Below are 14,309 nucleotides of genomic sequence, written 5' to 3' on the forward strand. Positions count from 1 at the left end.
AGGTGGGGCCATTGGGAGATGATGAGATTATGAAGGTGGAGCCCTCGTAGATGGGATTAGTGCCCTTCTGAAAGTGACAGAAGAGAGCTCGCCAGCACCTTCCATGAGAGGAGACAGGGAGGATATGACAGTCTCCAACCTGGAAGAGGGTCCTCACCAGACCCAGATAATGCTGGCACCCTCATCTTGGACTTCCAGCCTCCAGAACTGTGATAAACACATGTCCGTTCTTAAAAAGAAAATGTGTGGAAAGCAATGTTAATGTTCCCAATCGCTTTTACTACATTCTTTCCTTAACTATATCTTAATACATAGTTGTGTTGAATGGCCTAGTTTGTAATGTTAGAATATTCATGTTAGTGAATTAATAAATACATCAGTAAAGAATACTGTCCAGGGTGGAATGGTCGTTCACCCCTGTAATCCCAGCACATTGGGAGGCCAAGGGGGCCAGTCATCTGAAGTCGGGAGTTCAAGATCAGCCTGACCAACATGGAGAAACCCTGACTCTACTAAAAATACAAATCAGCCTGTCATAGTGGCACGTGCCTTTAATCCCAGCTACTCGGGAGGCTGAGGCAGGAGAATCACTTGAACCTGGGAGGCAGAGGTTGTGGTGAGCTGAGATCGCGCCATTGCACTCCAGCCTGGGCAACAAAAGCTAAACTCTATCTCAAAAAATTAAAGAAAAAAAAAAAAGAATGCTGTTTGTTGACCATTTGATCGGCTAGTGTTGGTGCTTCCTGGTGGGCCAGGAGAGCCCTGCCCCACCCCCCACCCATTCCAGTAGACATGGCATAAGAGTGATTCTCACTTTTTCTCTAGCCTCTTTATTTATTGGCTGAAATGATTTTTTTTTATGTGTCTTACTAATGTTTCCATAGTACAAAATGAATTGACTTTTACAGTGACTCTTTTGGGGATTGTTACCCAGAATTTGTTTGAACTCCTAAAAAATGGAAGTATGCCGAGCACAATGGCACATGCCTGTAATCCCAGCACTCTGGGAGGTCGAGGCGGGCGGATCACCAGATGTCAGGAGTTGAAGAGCAGCTTGACCAATGTGGTGAAACCCCAACTCTACTGAAAATATAAAAATTAGCCAAGTATGGTGGGGTGCACCTGTAGACCCAGCTACTTGGGAGGCTGAGACACGAGAATTGCTTGAACCTGGGAGGCGGAAGTTGTAGTGAGATGAGCTGAGATGGTCCCATTGCACTCCAGCCTGGATGACAGAGGGAGATTGTGTCTCAAAAAAAAAAAGGGGGCAGCATATGAGATGTTGTGAGAGAGTTTCTATTTGTGACTCCCCTATAATAGTCCAAAGAGACCACCTCTGGGGATCTATTCACAAAAGACTCCTTAGAAGTGCAAACTCATGCATTTGAGAAACGCTGGGGGAAATCTGAAGATGACCTGTGGTGGGGGTATAAATGGACTCGTAGATGTCTTTTGTGATTGTTTGAGTGTGTGTGTGTGTGTGTGTGTGTGTGTGTGTGTGTGTGTGCTGTTATCTGTGGAGTGGCGGATGCTCTTTTGCCTGGAGAAAGCTCCTCTCAATCCACTTACTGTGGGCTCTACCATCTGTGCCTTGTACCCAACAGAAATAAAACAATTTGCTGTAGAAATGGAGTTTTATTTCATTTTACTTTATTTATTATTATAATTATTTTTAGAGCGGGTCTCACTCTGTCACTCAGGATGGAGTGCAATGGCACGATCTCAGATCACTGCAACCTCTGCTTCCTGGACTGAAGGCATCCTCCCTCCTCAGCCTCTGGAGTGGGGAGATCCCACACCTGCCTAGTTTTTGCATTGTGTCTAGATATGGGGTTTCCTCATGTTGCCCAGGCTGGTTTCCATCTCCTGGGCTCTAGTGATCAGCGCCCCTCAGCCTCCCGATGTGCTGGGTTTACAAGTGGGAAGTACTGGGCGTGGGCAGAAATGGAGATTTAGTTTTCTTTTTTTTTGAGACAGGGTCTTTCACTCTCGTCCAGGCTGGAGTGCAGTGGAGTGACCTCGGCTCACTGCAGGCTCTGCCTCCTGTCTTCACGCCATTCTCCTGCCTCGGCCTCCCGAGTAGCTGGGACTACGCGCGCCCGCCGCCACACCCAGCTGATTTTTTTGTATTTGTTTTTTCGTAGAGATGGGGTTTCGCTGTGTTAGCTAGGAAGGTCTCGATCTCCTGACCTCGTGATCCACCCGCCTCGGTCTCCGGAAGTGCTGGGATGACAGGCATCAGCCACCTCGCCCGGCCCAGAAATGGAGATTTTTGGGCAAACACATTAAAGCAAATAAACGCAAATAGACGAAAATCATTTTAACATTTTTATTTAACCCAAGAAATACAGATAGAATCAACAGCAATAGAATTTACATTGCAGTGATGAATAAGATACATGCTACAAGGCTTCATTATCTGATGCAAAATCTAGTATGTGTTTTACAGCAAACCTCAATTGGAAACTGAATGTCGATCACACAGGCTTGATGTGCGTGTCAATTTCATGAGAGTTACAATCTCGGGATAAGTCTCACATAGCCTAAGAGTCCAAACATACCTTCAAGTGTTCCAACAACTTATTCACTACTCATTCTTAGAACTGAATTTACAAACAAAAATCCCAGCCCATTCATTGCTGAATTGCATCCCATTGAAAGAATGGGTCACAGTTCCTGTTTCTAGTCACTGCTGAGTGACATTAAAGTGCCTTCCATGTTTTGGCGATGGTGAGGACAGGTGCTAGAAGCCTCTGCCCTCAACCTTGTCCACATGAGTTCTAATTTCTTTAGAACAACTATCTCAGGGTGGGAAAGATGGTTCCAAGAAGTGCCTATTGCATTGATTAGGAATCAATGAAACTCTTTCTCCCTGCGGGTTGTCCCATTTGGATTTCAACCGGCACTGTCAGAGCGTTCCACTTTCTCCACATGCTCTGCAGCGCTTGGGACGGTCAGGCATTGTCATGGTGGCTTCTCTAAGAGCTTCTCGGTTGTATTTCAAGGTGTATTTGACATACATTTCCCCGGGGAGGGATACTGAACACTTTCTGAAGTGTTTGTTTGCATCCTCTTTGAGGAAATGTCTGCTCAAGTCTCTTGCTGGGTTTTGAACAGAATCGTTTGTTTGTTCCATTGGAGTATTGACAAGTCTCCGTGTATTCTGGGTATGAGCAGTCCTTGCGTGTATAGATTTGCAAATATTTTGTGCCCCAATCTCAAGGTTGCTCTTTTATACAAATCAAGAGCATCTGAGGCAGAGCAAAGGTTCAGGTGAGAGGACGGAGCATTTCTCCACCTCTCCAGCTCGCGCAGCATCTCTCCTCCGAGGAGCAGAGACACCTGTGCAGGCAGACACCATGAAAACGCAGGCGTGCTTCATTCTGAACAGAGCATCTCTGATTGCCATCTGGTGCCTGAGGGTTCACGGCCCATCAGCCTGAGAAGAGACGTCTTCGGGCCTTGCACATTGGCCTCCATAGAACCTCGTGGCAGATTGTGGGCTCCGGACTGGGTGAGGGAGGTAGAGGTCTGAGGGCAGAGTTGGGCAGGGGCTCCAGGCCATGGAGATCCAAGTTGAATTCTTCAGGCAGAGCCTGTCTCCAGGGCCTAGGCTTGGGCATTTGGGACGAGCCCTGGGGCACAGCGGCTCTGTAGCAAGGTTTGAGGTAGAGGACACGCCGGGAAGAAGGGCCGATTCCATGCACAAGGTTTGACGGGGGTCCCATCACGGGCAGGAAGCCTTGGGGAGCCTCACTCTCTTTTACTGAAGGCGCCACGCACACATTCTCTGCTCTCTGGGCTCTCACAGATCCATTTTCAATGTCAATCTCCCAGACAGTCTCTGTGCTCGTGAACAGGAGCCAGCGGGCATGGGCAGGGTACAAGAGATCCTTCAAGGACATCAGGACTTGCTCAGGGACCACCAGGAGGAGCACACTGACGAGGCTGAGTCGCAGGGCTCCCTGTGGGTCCAGCAGCAAGACCTCCTCTCCCAGCCGCAGGTGCAGGAGCATTCCTGGTTCCAGGACCACGATGATCAGCTTCCTGTGGGGAAGCTGTGGGCCCTGGGGGAGAAAAGCCATGGGTCAGTCATTGTCCTCTGAGGGGGGGCTCAAACAGGGACAGACCAAGGCAGGAGAGCTGTCGGTAACTTCCCCAGGCATAAATTAAACCCTGCAGGGACACCCAGAATTTGCACTTTCATTGACGCCCCTTGGGAGGGTCATTTCCTGGAAGTCCCCTAGGGCCTGGAGCTCAGGCAGACCTGTCTCACCCGCGCCCACCTAGATGGAGCGACCTTACCTGGGGCAGCTCCAGGGGCTGCTGTGCAGGGTGGTGGGGACCTGGCTGTACTGGAGCTGGTTCTACACCTGTGGAGAGAGCAGAGTGTGCAGGTGAAAGCCCTTGTCATGCAGGATGCCCTTGAGGGTTAAAGGTGCCACCGTGAGAAAGACCAAATGCAGAAGAAGCCAGGTACAGGACACCCGCCCACGGAGCTGCAGGAGGAAGCTCCCGACACTCTGGACAGCACAGCTGCTCATCTCATGATGTGATGGGACACAGGCTTCCTAGCAGGAGACTCAGGATGAAAAAGAGAAGATGCCTCACCTGGCTGAGGACCCAGCTCCTCCACTTTCTGGCGTTTTGGGGCATTCGATTGCGTGCTGCTGGAGCTGTAGGACAGAGAGACACAGTCAGATTTCGGGCAGTTACCTGACGTCCAATTCCCCGAATCCCCACGAATTCACTCCACTTCCCTGCCTTTCATTCAAGGTCACGGACTCGTCATCCACTTCCTGTGAGACCTGCTCCCAATCTGTCCTAACTCCCAGCTGTTCTTGTTCTCACCCCATCTACCTGAGCTTCCCTGGGTGAAGAAAAGGCAGGGAAGGAGGGTCGGTGCCCGCAGGGAGCAGTTTACCCTTTCAGGAGCTCACGCAGGCGAGAGTTAGAAACCTCTCCTTGGGTGTGAGGACCTGGAGAAAGACGTTGAGATGCCGGAAATGTGGCACCTCTGTCTGTAGAGGTAACATAGGAACGGGGTCTTAGGATTCCAAGAAAAGCAAGAAGAGAGGAAGGAATTTGTCAGACATGATGGCACACGCCTATAATCCCAGCACTTTGGGAGGCCGAGGTAGGAGGATTGCTTGAGTCCAGGAGTTTGAGAGCAGCCTGGGCAACATGGTGAAACCTAGTCTCTACTAAAAATACAAAACATTAGTGGGGCACGGTGGTGCACGCCTGTGGTCTCACCTACTCAGGAGGCTCAGGCGGGAGGATGGCCTGAGACTCAGAGGTGGAGCCTGCAGTCAGCTAAAACCGCGCCACTGCACTCCAGTGTGGACCATCGGAGTGAGACGCTGTCTCAATAAAATAAATCAGTAAATAATACAAATATAAAAATTAAAAATTAAAAAAGGGGGAAACTGCTCTTTCTTTTTTTCCTCAGTAGATCATGAACTCCTGACATCAGGTCCTACAATCTCCCTTCTTGCAGACCACAGAGCCCATTCCCTGTGGAGCTGGTTGGGTGGATTGAAAGTGGGGCTGCCCTGAGATATGTGTGTGGTTGGGTTGTAGAAGCCTTCCCAGCACCTTGTGATGACTTAGGGGCAACTCACTTCCCTCTTGCCCCAAATTCAAAACACCCAATCTCATGGCAGGTTCATGCGTCTCCTTTCCCTTCCCCTCTCTCTCCAACACACACCCACACACCCCACAGGCAGGTCACCCTGCAGGTGTCCCCAGCACATAGCAAAGCTCACCCGCTCTCTCCCGCGTGTTCGCTCTTGGATTCCGTGCAGGAATCACTGGGGCTTCTTGGGCGCCGGGAACCTTTCATGGTGAAAACTTCCAGGGTTCTCCAAGTCAGCCAATGCCAGTGTTTGTCTGTGTCCTGCAAAGATTTCTTTTTGGTTTCTGGATCCTTTACTTAATTTGAGAGAGCGGTGTCAGCCCCAAAGCTGCTCCCGAAGACTTGCGCTGTGGAGCGACGGGGCCGTGGCCAGCCAGCGGCAGGTGCATCAGGCTCTGACAACTGAGCTCTTGGGGGAATCCTTTATACTGTCAACAGGGTGTGGAGCCAGGGGATTTGTCAGCAGGAACTGATGTGATTGGCTGTTCCCGGTATGACAATGGGAGGGGCCCTCAAGGAGGATTTAGCCATAGCTCAATCGATAGATGACCAATCAACAGAAGCTGCCTAATCCCATCAACAGGCGACCTGTTTCCTGCCCCCTCCCAACCTCTAGGTCTTGCCTAATAATGATAGACACTTGCTGTAATACCCAATTCATCTATCGCTCAAAGAGATTTTAATGTGTGCCTTTTATATTTTCATGCAATAAAAACATGTTAACTTTCACAGTGGCTGTCCTGGGGCATGTGATGTATATGAAATGAAGTGTCAAGGGAACAGAAGCGGAAGGAAATTCACAAGCATCTCCGAGCGACTCTCCTTGAATTCCTGCCATTTTTTCTAAATCAGCTGCCTTCTTTCTTCCTATCCAAGTAAGAAGGTGCTGTAGGAGTTCAATCTAAGAGCATTTGACAAATACTGCTGCGAATCTCACGATGACCCGAAGGAAACTTGGATTGGATTTCTGAATGTGCTAAGAAAGCGTGTGTGTGTGTGTGTGTGTGTGTGTGCGTTTAACCAGGATGAAGTGGCTGTTCCTGGGGTGCAGACCCTTCTTTGAATGGAGAAAGTCCATTGGTGTTAACTCATTGTGTTTTCGGTGGATATTTTCTCTTTCTATCTTTCCTTTTCTTCTTTCTTTCAGATATTTTCTCCTTCCTTCCTGCCTCCCACCCTCCCTCCATCACTTCCCTTCCTCCCTCCCTAAGTCCCTTCCCTCCCTGCCTCCCTCCGTCCCTCCCTCCGTCCCTCCGTCCCTTCCTGCCTCCCTCCCTCCATCCCTGCGTCTCTCCCTCGCTCCCTCCCTTTGTCCCTCCCTCCCTCCCTCCCTCTGTCCCTCCCTCCCTCCCTCCTTCCGCACTTCCTTTCTTCCTCCCTTCCCCTTCCCTGCTTCCTTACTTCCTTCCTTCCCTCCTCCCTCCCTTCCTTCCTTCCTTCCTTCCTTCCTTCCATCTGGGGTGTAAAAACAATTGGTGAATAGGAGAATTATGGAATAACTGCCTCAGACATTTATGCAGTTCTCATCTCATTCTGCACACACAGAAGACCGTCTTGGCCTCATCTCCTTGATTTTCAAAATGGACATTCTAAAATCCAGGAGACTGGATGTATCATTTCTAGGCCAAATCGTGAAAGAAAACGTGCAAGAGTTTCATGTGGTCTTCATCTCTGTGATCAGAATTGAGGAAGGCAGGAGTTTTAGATGGTGCATCACCAAGATCGTGGTGATTCCATTATCACTACCCTTGTAACCTGTGACCACCTGTAATCGTTATGAGATATCCAATCCGAGATAGGTGTTAATATTTACTGTATTAATATCTTGGGCTAGGAGTGATGGCTAATGCCTGTGATCCCAGTACTTTGGGAGGCAAAGGCAGGAGGCTGGCTTGAGCCCAAGGGCCCAGGAGGTAGAGACCAGCCAGGACAACGTAGCGAGTCCCCACCTCTACAAAAAATTTAAAAATCAGCCAAGTGTGGTGGTAAGTGCCTGTAGTCGCAGGTATTTCAGAAGGTGAAGTGGGAGGATCGCTTGAGCCTGGGATGTCAAGGCTGCAGAGAGCCGAGATCGTGCCACTCAACTTCAGCCTGGGCAACAGAGCAAGCCTGTGTCTCAAAAAGAAAAGGTTTTTTCCTTTAGGCTTAAATTTTAACCCTCAAACCTCCAATGTGAAGGTATTAGCAGGTGGGGCCATTGGGAGATGATGAGATTATGAAGGTGGAGCCCTCGTAGATGGGATTAGTGCCCTTCTGAAAGTGACAGAAGAGAGCTCGCCAGCACCTTCCATGAGAGGAGACAGGGAGGATATGACAGTCTCCAACCTGGAAGAGGGTCCTCACCAGACCCAGATAATGCTGGCACCCTCATCTTGGACTTCCAGCCTCCAGAACTGTGATAAACACATGTCCGTTCTTAAAAAGAAAATGTGTGGAAAGCAATGTTAATGTTCCCAATCGCTTTTACTACATTCTTTCCTTAACTATATCTTAATACATAGTTGTGTTGAATGGCCTAGTTTGTAATGTTAGAATATTCATGTTAGTGAATTAATAAATACATCAGTAAAGAATACTGTCCAGGGTGGAATGGTCGTTCACCCCTGTAATCCCAGCACATTGGGAGGCCAAGGGGGCCAGTCATCTGAAGTCGGGAGTTCAAGATCAGCCTGACCAACATGGAGAAACCCTGACTCTACTAAAAATACAAATCAGCCTGTCATAGTGGCACGTGCCTTTAATCCCAGCTACTCGGGAGGCTGAGGCAGGAGAATCACTTGAACCTGGGAGGCAGAGGTTGTGGTGAGCTGAGATCGCGCCATTGCACTCCAGCCTGGGCAACAAAAGCTAAACTCTATCTCAAAAAATTAAAGAAAAAAAAAAAAGAATGCTGTTTGTTGACCATTTGATCGGCTAGTGTTGGTGCTTCCTGGTGGGCCAGGAGAGCCCTGCCCCACCCCCCACCCATTCCAGTAGACATGGCATAAGAGTGATTCTCACTTTTTCTCTAGCCTCTTTATTTATTGGCTGAAATGATTTTTTTTTATGTGTCTTACTAATGTTTCCATAGTACAAAATGAATTGACTTTTACAGTGACTCTTTTGGGGATTGTTACCCAGAATTTGTTTGAACTCCTAAAAAATGGAAGTATGCCGAGCACAATGGCACATGCCTGTAATCCCAGCACTCTGGGAGGTCGAGGCGGGCGGATCACCAGATGTCAGGAGTTGAAGAGCAGCTTGACCAATGTGGTGAAACCCCAACTCTACTGAAAATATAAAAATTAGCCAAGTATGGTGGGGTGCACCTGTAGACCCAGCTACTTGGGAGGCTGAGACACGAGAATTGCTTGAACCTGGGAGGCGGAAGTTGTAGTGAGATGAGCTGAGATGGTCCCATTGCACTCCAGCCTGGATGACAGAGGGAGATTGTGTCTCAAAAAAAAAAAGGGGGCAGCATATGAGATGTTGTGAGAGAGTTTCTATTTGTGACTCCCCTATAATAGTCCAAAGAGACCACCTCTGGGGATCTATTCACAAAAGACTCCTTAGAAGTGCAAACTCATGCATTTGAGAAACGCTGGGGGAAATCTGAAGATGACCTGTGGTGGGGGTATAAATGGACTCGTAGATGTCTTTTGTGATTGTTTGAGTGTGTGTGTGTGTGTGTGTGTGTGTGTGTGTGTGTGTGCTGTTATCTGTGGAGTGGCGGATGCTCTTTTGCCTGGAGAAAGCTCCTCTCAATCCACTTACTGTGGGCTCTACCATCTGTGCCTTGTACCCAACAGAAATAAAACAATTTGCTGTAGAAATGGAGTTTTATTTCATTTTACTTTATTTATTATTATAATTATTTTTAGAGCGGGTCTCACTCTGTCACTCAGGATGGAGTGCAATGGCACGATCTCAGATCACTGCAACCTCTGCTTCCTGGACTGAAGGCATCCTCCCTCCTCAGCCTCTGGAGTGGGGAGATCCCACACCTGCCTAGTTTTTGCATTGTGTCTAGATATGGGGTTTCCTCATGTTGCCCAGGCTGGTTTCCATCTCCTGGGCTCTAGTGATCAGCGCCCCTCAGCCTCCCGATGTGCTGGGTTTACAAGTGGGAAGTACTGGGCGTGGGCAGAAATGGAGATTTAGTTTTCTTTTTTTTTGAGACAGGGTCTTTCACTCTCGTCCAGGCTGGAGTGCAGTGGAGTGACCTCGGCTCACTGCAGGCTCTGCCTCCTGTCTTCACGCCATTCTCCTGCCTCGGCCTCCCGAGTAGCTGGGACTACGCGCGCCCGCCGCCACACCCAGCTGATTTTTTTGTATTTGTTTTTTCGTAGAGATGGGGTTTCGCTGTGTTAGCTAGGAAGGTCTCGATCTCCTGACCTCGTGATCCACCCGCCTCGGTCTCCGGAAGTGCTGGGATGACAGGCATCAGCCACCTCGCCCGGCCCAGAAATGGAGATTTTTGGGCAAACACATTAAAGCAAATAAACGCAAATAGACGAAAATCATTTTAACATTTTTATTTAACCCAAGAAATACAGATAGAATCAACAGCAATAGAATTTACATTGCAGTGATGAATAAGATACATGCTACAAGGCTTCATTATCTGATGCAAAATCTAGTATGTGTTTTACAGCAAACCTCAATTGGAAACTGAATGTCGATCACACAGGCTTGATGTGCGTGTCAATTTCATGAGAGTTACAATCTCGGGATAAGTCTCACATAGCCTAAGAGTCCAAACATACCTTCAAGTGTTCCAACAACTTATTCACTACTCATTCTTGGAACTGAATTTACAAACAAAAATCCCAGCCCATTCATTGCTGAATTGCATCCCATTGAAAGAATGGGTCACAGTTCCTGTTTCTAGTCACTGCTGAGTGACATTAAAGTGCCTTCCATGTTTTGGCGATGGTGAGGACAGGTGCTAGAAGCCTCTGCCCTCAACCTTGTCCACATGAGTTCTAATTTCTTTAGAACAACTATCTCAGGGTGGGAAAGATGGTTCCAAGAAGTGCCTATTGCATTGATTAGGAATCAATGAAACTCTTTCTCCCTGCGGGTTGTCCCATTTGGATTTCAACCGGCACTGTCAGAGCGTTCCACTTTCTCCACATGCTCTGCAGCGCTTGGGACGGTCAGGCATTGTCATGGTGGCTTCTCTAAGAGCTTCTCGGTTGTATTTCAAGGTGTATTTGACATACATTTCCCCGGGGAGGGATACTGAACACTTTCTGAAGTGTTTGTTTGCATCCTCTTTGAGGAAATGTCTGCTCAAGTCTCTTGCTGGGTTTTGAACAGAATCGTTTGTTTGTTCCATTGGAGTATTGACAAGTCTCCGTGTATTCTGGGTATGAGCAGTCCTTGCGTGTATAGATTTGCAAATATTTTGTGCCCCAATCTCAAGGTTGCTCTTTTATACAAATCAAGAGCATCTGAGGCAGAGCAAAGGTTCAGGTGAGAGGACGGAGCATTTCTCCACCTCTCCAGCTCGCGCAGCATCTCTCCTCCGAGGAGCAGAGACACCTGTGCAGGCAGACACCATGAAAACGCAGGCGTGCTTCATTCTGAACAGAGCATCTCTGATTGCCATCTGGTGCCTGAGGGTTCACGGCCCATCAGCCTGAGAAGAGACGTCTTCGGGCCTTGCACATTGGCCTCCATAGAACCTCGTGGCAGATTGTGGGCTCCGGACTGGGTGAGGGAGGTAGAGGTCTGAGGGCAGAGTTGGGCAGGGGCTCCAGGCCATGGAGATCCAAGTTGAATTCTTCAGGCAGAGCCTGTCTCCAGGGCCTAGGCTTGGGCATTTGGGACGAGCCCTGGGGCACAGCGGCTCTGTAGCAAGGTTTGAGGTAGAGGACACGCCGGGAAGAAGGGCCGATTCCATGCACAAGGTTTGACGGGGGTCCCATCACGGGCAGGAAGCCTTGGGGAGCCTCACTCTCTTTTACTGAAGGCGCCACGCACACATTCTCTGCTCTCTGGGCTCTCACAGATCCATTTTCAATGTCAATCTCCCAGACAGTCTCTGTGCTCGTGAACAGGAGCCAGCGGGCATGGGCAGGGTACAAGAGATCCTTCAAGGACATCAGGACTTGCTCAGGGACCACCAGGAGGAGCACACTGACGAGGCTGAGTCGCAGGGCTCCCTGTGGGTCCAGCAGCAAGACCTCCTCTCCCAGCCGCAGGTGCAGGAGCATTCCTGGTTCCAGGACCACGATGATCAGCTTCCTGTGGGGAAGCTGTGGGCCCTGGGGGAGAAAAGCCATGGGTCAGTCATTGTCCTCTGAGGGGGGGCTCAAACAGGGACAGACCAAGGCAGGAGAGCTGTCGGTAACTTCCCCAGGCATAAATTAAACCCTGCAGGGACACCCAGAATTTGCACTTTCATTGACGCCCCTTGGGAGGGTCATTTCCTGGAAGTCCCCTAGGGCCTGGAGCTCAGGCAGACCTGTCTCACCCGCGCCCACCTAGATGGAGCGACCTTACCTGGGGCAGCTCCAGGGGCTGCTGTGCAGGGTGGTGGGGACCTGGCTGTACTGGAGCTGGTTCTACACCTGTGGAGAGAGCAGAGTGTGCAGGTGAAAGCCCTTGTCATGCAGGATGCCCTTGAGGGTTAAAGGTGCCACCGTGAGAAAGACCAAATGCAGAAGAAGCCAGGTACAGGACACCCGCCCACGGAGCTGCAGGAGGAAGCTCCCGACACTCTGGACAGCACAGCTGCTCATCTCATGATGTGATGGGACACAGGCTTCCTAGCAGGAGACTCAGGATGAAAAAGAGAAGATGCCTCACCTGGCTGAGGACCCAGCTCCTCCACTTTCTGGCGTTTTGGGGCATTCGATTGCGTGCTGCTGGAGCTGTAGGACAGAGAGACACAGTCAGATTTCGGGCAGTTACCTGACGTCCAATTCCCCGAATCCCCACGAATTCACTCCACTTCCCTGCCTTTCATTCAAGGTCACGGACTCGTCATCCACTTCCTGTGAGACCTGCTCCCAATCTGTCCTAACTCCCAGCTGTTCTTGTTCTCACCCCATCTACCTGAGCTTCCCTGGGTGAAGAAAAGGCAGGGAAGGAGGGTCGGTGCCCGCAGGGAGCAGTTTACCCTTTCAGGAGCTCACGCAGGCGAGAGTTAGAAACCTCTCCTTGGGTGTGAGGACCTGGAGAAAGACGTTGAGATGCCGGAAATGTGGCACCTCTGTCTGTAGAGGTAACATAGGAACGGGGTCTTAGGATTCCAAGAAAAGCAAGAAGAGAGGAAGGAATTTGTCAGACATGATGGCACACGCCTATAATCCCAGCACTTTGGGAGGCCGAGGTAGGAGGATTGCTTGAGTCCAGGAGTTTGAGAGCAGCCTGGGCAACATGGTGAAACCTAGTCTCTACTAAAAATACAAAACATTAGTGGGGCACGGTGGTGCACGCCTGTGGTCTCACCTACTCAGGAGGCTCAGGCGGGAGGATGGCCTGAGACTCAGAGGTGGAGCCTGCAGTCAGCTAAAACCGCGCCACTGCACTCCAGTGTGGACCATCGGAGTGAGACGCTGTCTCAATAAAATAAATCAGTAAATAATACAAATATAAAAATTAAAAATTAAAAAAGGGGGAAACTGCTCTTTCTTTTTTTCCTCAGTAGATCATGAACTCCTGACATCAGGTCCTACAATCTCCCTTCTTGCAGACCACAGAGCCCATTCCCTGTGGAGCTGGTTGGGTGGATTGAAAGTGGGGCTGCCCTGAGATATGTGTGTGGTTGGGTTGTAGAAGCCTTCCCAGCACCTTGTGATGACTTAGGGGCAACTCACTTCCCTCTTGCCCCAAATTCAAAACACCCAATCTCATGGCAGGTTCATGCGTCTCCTTTCCCTTCCCCTCTCTCTCCAACACACACCCACACACCCCACAGGCAGGTCACCCTGCAGGTGTCCCCAGCACATAGCAAAGCTCACCCGCTCTCTCCCGCGTGTTCGCTCTTGGATTCCGTGCAGGAATCACTGGGGCTTCTTGGGCGCCGGGAACCTTTCATGGTGAAAACTTCCAGGGTTCTCCAAGTCAGCCAATGCCAGTGTTTGTCTGTGTCCTGCAAAGATTTCTTTTTGGTTTCTGGATCCTTTACTTAATTTGAGAGAGCGGTGTCAGCCCCAAAGCTGCTCCCGAAGACTTGCGCTGTGGAGCGACGGGGCCGTGGCCAGCCAGCGGCAGGTGCATCAGGCTCTGACAACTGAGCTCTTGGGGGAATCCTTTATACTGTCAACAGGGTGTGGAGCCAGGGGATTTGTCAGCAGGAACTGATGTGATTGGCTGTTCCCGGTATGACAATGGGAGGGGCCCTCAAGGAGGATTTAGCCATAGCTCAATCGATAGATGACCAATCAACAGAAGCTGCCTAATCCCATCAACAGGCGACCTGTTTCCTGCCCCCTCCCAACCTCTAGGTCTTGCCTAATAATGATAGACACTTGCTGTAATACCCAATTCATCTATCGCTCAAAGAGATTTTAATGTGTGCCTTTTATATTTTCATGCAATAAAAACATGTTAACTTTCACAGTGGCTGTCCTGGGGCATGTGATGTATATGAAATGAAGTGTCAAGGGAACAGAAGCGGAAGGAAATTCACAAGCATCTCCGAGCGACTCTCCTTGAATTCCTGCCATTTTTTCTAAAT

At 49.6% G+C, this 14,309-nt stretch overlaps 2 protein-coding genes across 3 annotated transcripts; both read right to left on the minus strand.

The window, feature by feature from the left end:
- Positions 1–2,315: 2,315 nt before the first annotated feature.
- On the minus strand, positions 2,316–6,038 carry LOC134732101 (proline-rich protein 23D1-like). 2 transcript variants are annotated; one of them, XM_063614837.1, is made up of 3 exons: positions 5,769–6,035; positions 4,306–4,676; positions 2,316–4,067 (listed from the first exon to the last, which is right to left on the minus strand). In XM_063614837.1, exon 3 carries the CDS (start codon positions 4,014–4,016, stop codon positions 3,435–3,437), a length of 582 nt encoding a protein of 193 aa, XP_063470907.1. In that variant the 5' UTR covers positions 4,017–4,067; positions 4,306–4,676; positions 5,769–6,035; the 3' UTR covers positions 2,316–3,434. The 2 variants fall into 2 exon arrangements, with proteins under 2 accessions (XP_063470907.1, XP_063470906.1); XM_063614836.1 differs by having other exon boundaries at positions 2,316–4,676; positions 5,769–6,038.
- A 4,099-nt stretch (positions 6,039–10,137) lies between these two features.
- On the minus strand, positions 10,138–13,860 carry LOC134732103 (proline-rich protein 23D1-like). Its single transcript, XM_063614838.1, has 4 exons — positions 13,591–13,860; positions 12,434–12,498; positions 12,128–12,195; positions 10,138–11,889 (listed from the first exon to the last, which is right to left on the minus strand). Exons 1-4 carry the CDS (start codon positions 13,665–13,667, stop codon positions 11,257–11,259), a joined length of 843 nt encoding a protein of 280 aa, XP_063470908.1. The 5' UTR covers positions 13,668–13,860; the 3' UTR covers positions 10,138–11,256.
- Between the last annotated feature and the right edge of the window lie 449 nt (positions 13,861–14,309).

This window comes from Symphalangus syndactylus, chromosome 13, assembly GCF_028878055.3.
Source record: "Symphalangus syndactylus isolate Jambi chromosome 13, NHGRI_mSymSyn1-v2.1_pri, whole genome shotgun sequence".
In the NCBI taxonomy this organism is placed as follows: domain Eukaryota; kingdom Metazoa; phylum Chordata; class Mammalia; order Primates; family Hylobatidae; genus Symphalangus; species Symphalangus syndactylus.

Bases quoted from the DNA above. Each gene is read 5' to 3' on its own strand.
- LOC134732101 (XM_063614836.1), bottom strand. From the start codon at position 4,085: ATGGCTTTTCTCCCCCAGGGCCCACAGCTTCCCCACAGGAAGCTGATC.
- LOC134732103 (XM_063614838.1), bottom strand. From the start codon at position 13,667: ATGAAAGGTTCCCGGCGCCCAAGAAGCCCCAGTGATTCCTGCACGGAA. The intron at 12,499-13,590 runs GTGAGCTTTGCT...TCTGTCCTACAG, and splicing joins GAACACGCGGGAGAGAGCGG to CTCCAGCAGCACGCAATCGA. The intron at 12,196-12,433 runs GTGAGGCATCTT...CTCTCTCCACAG, and splicing joins GGAGCTGGGTCCTCAGCCAG to GTGTAGAACCAGCTCCAGTA.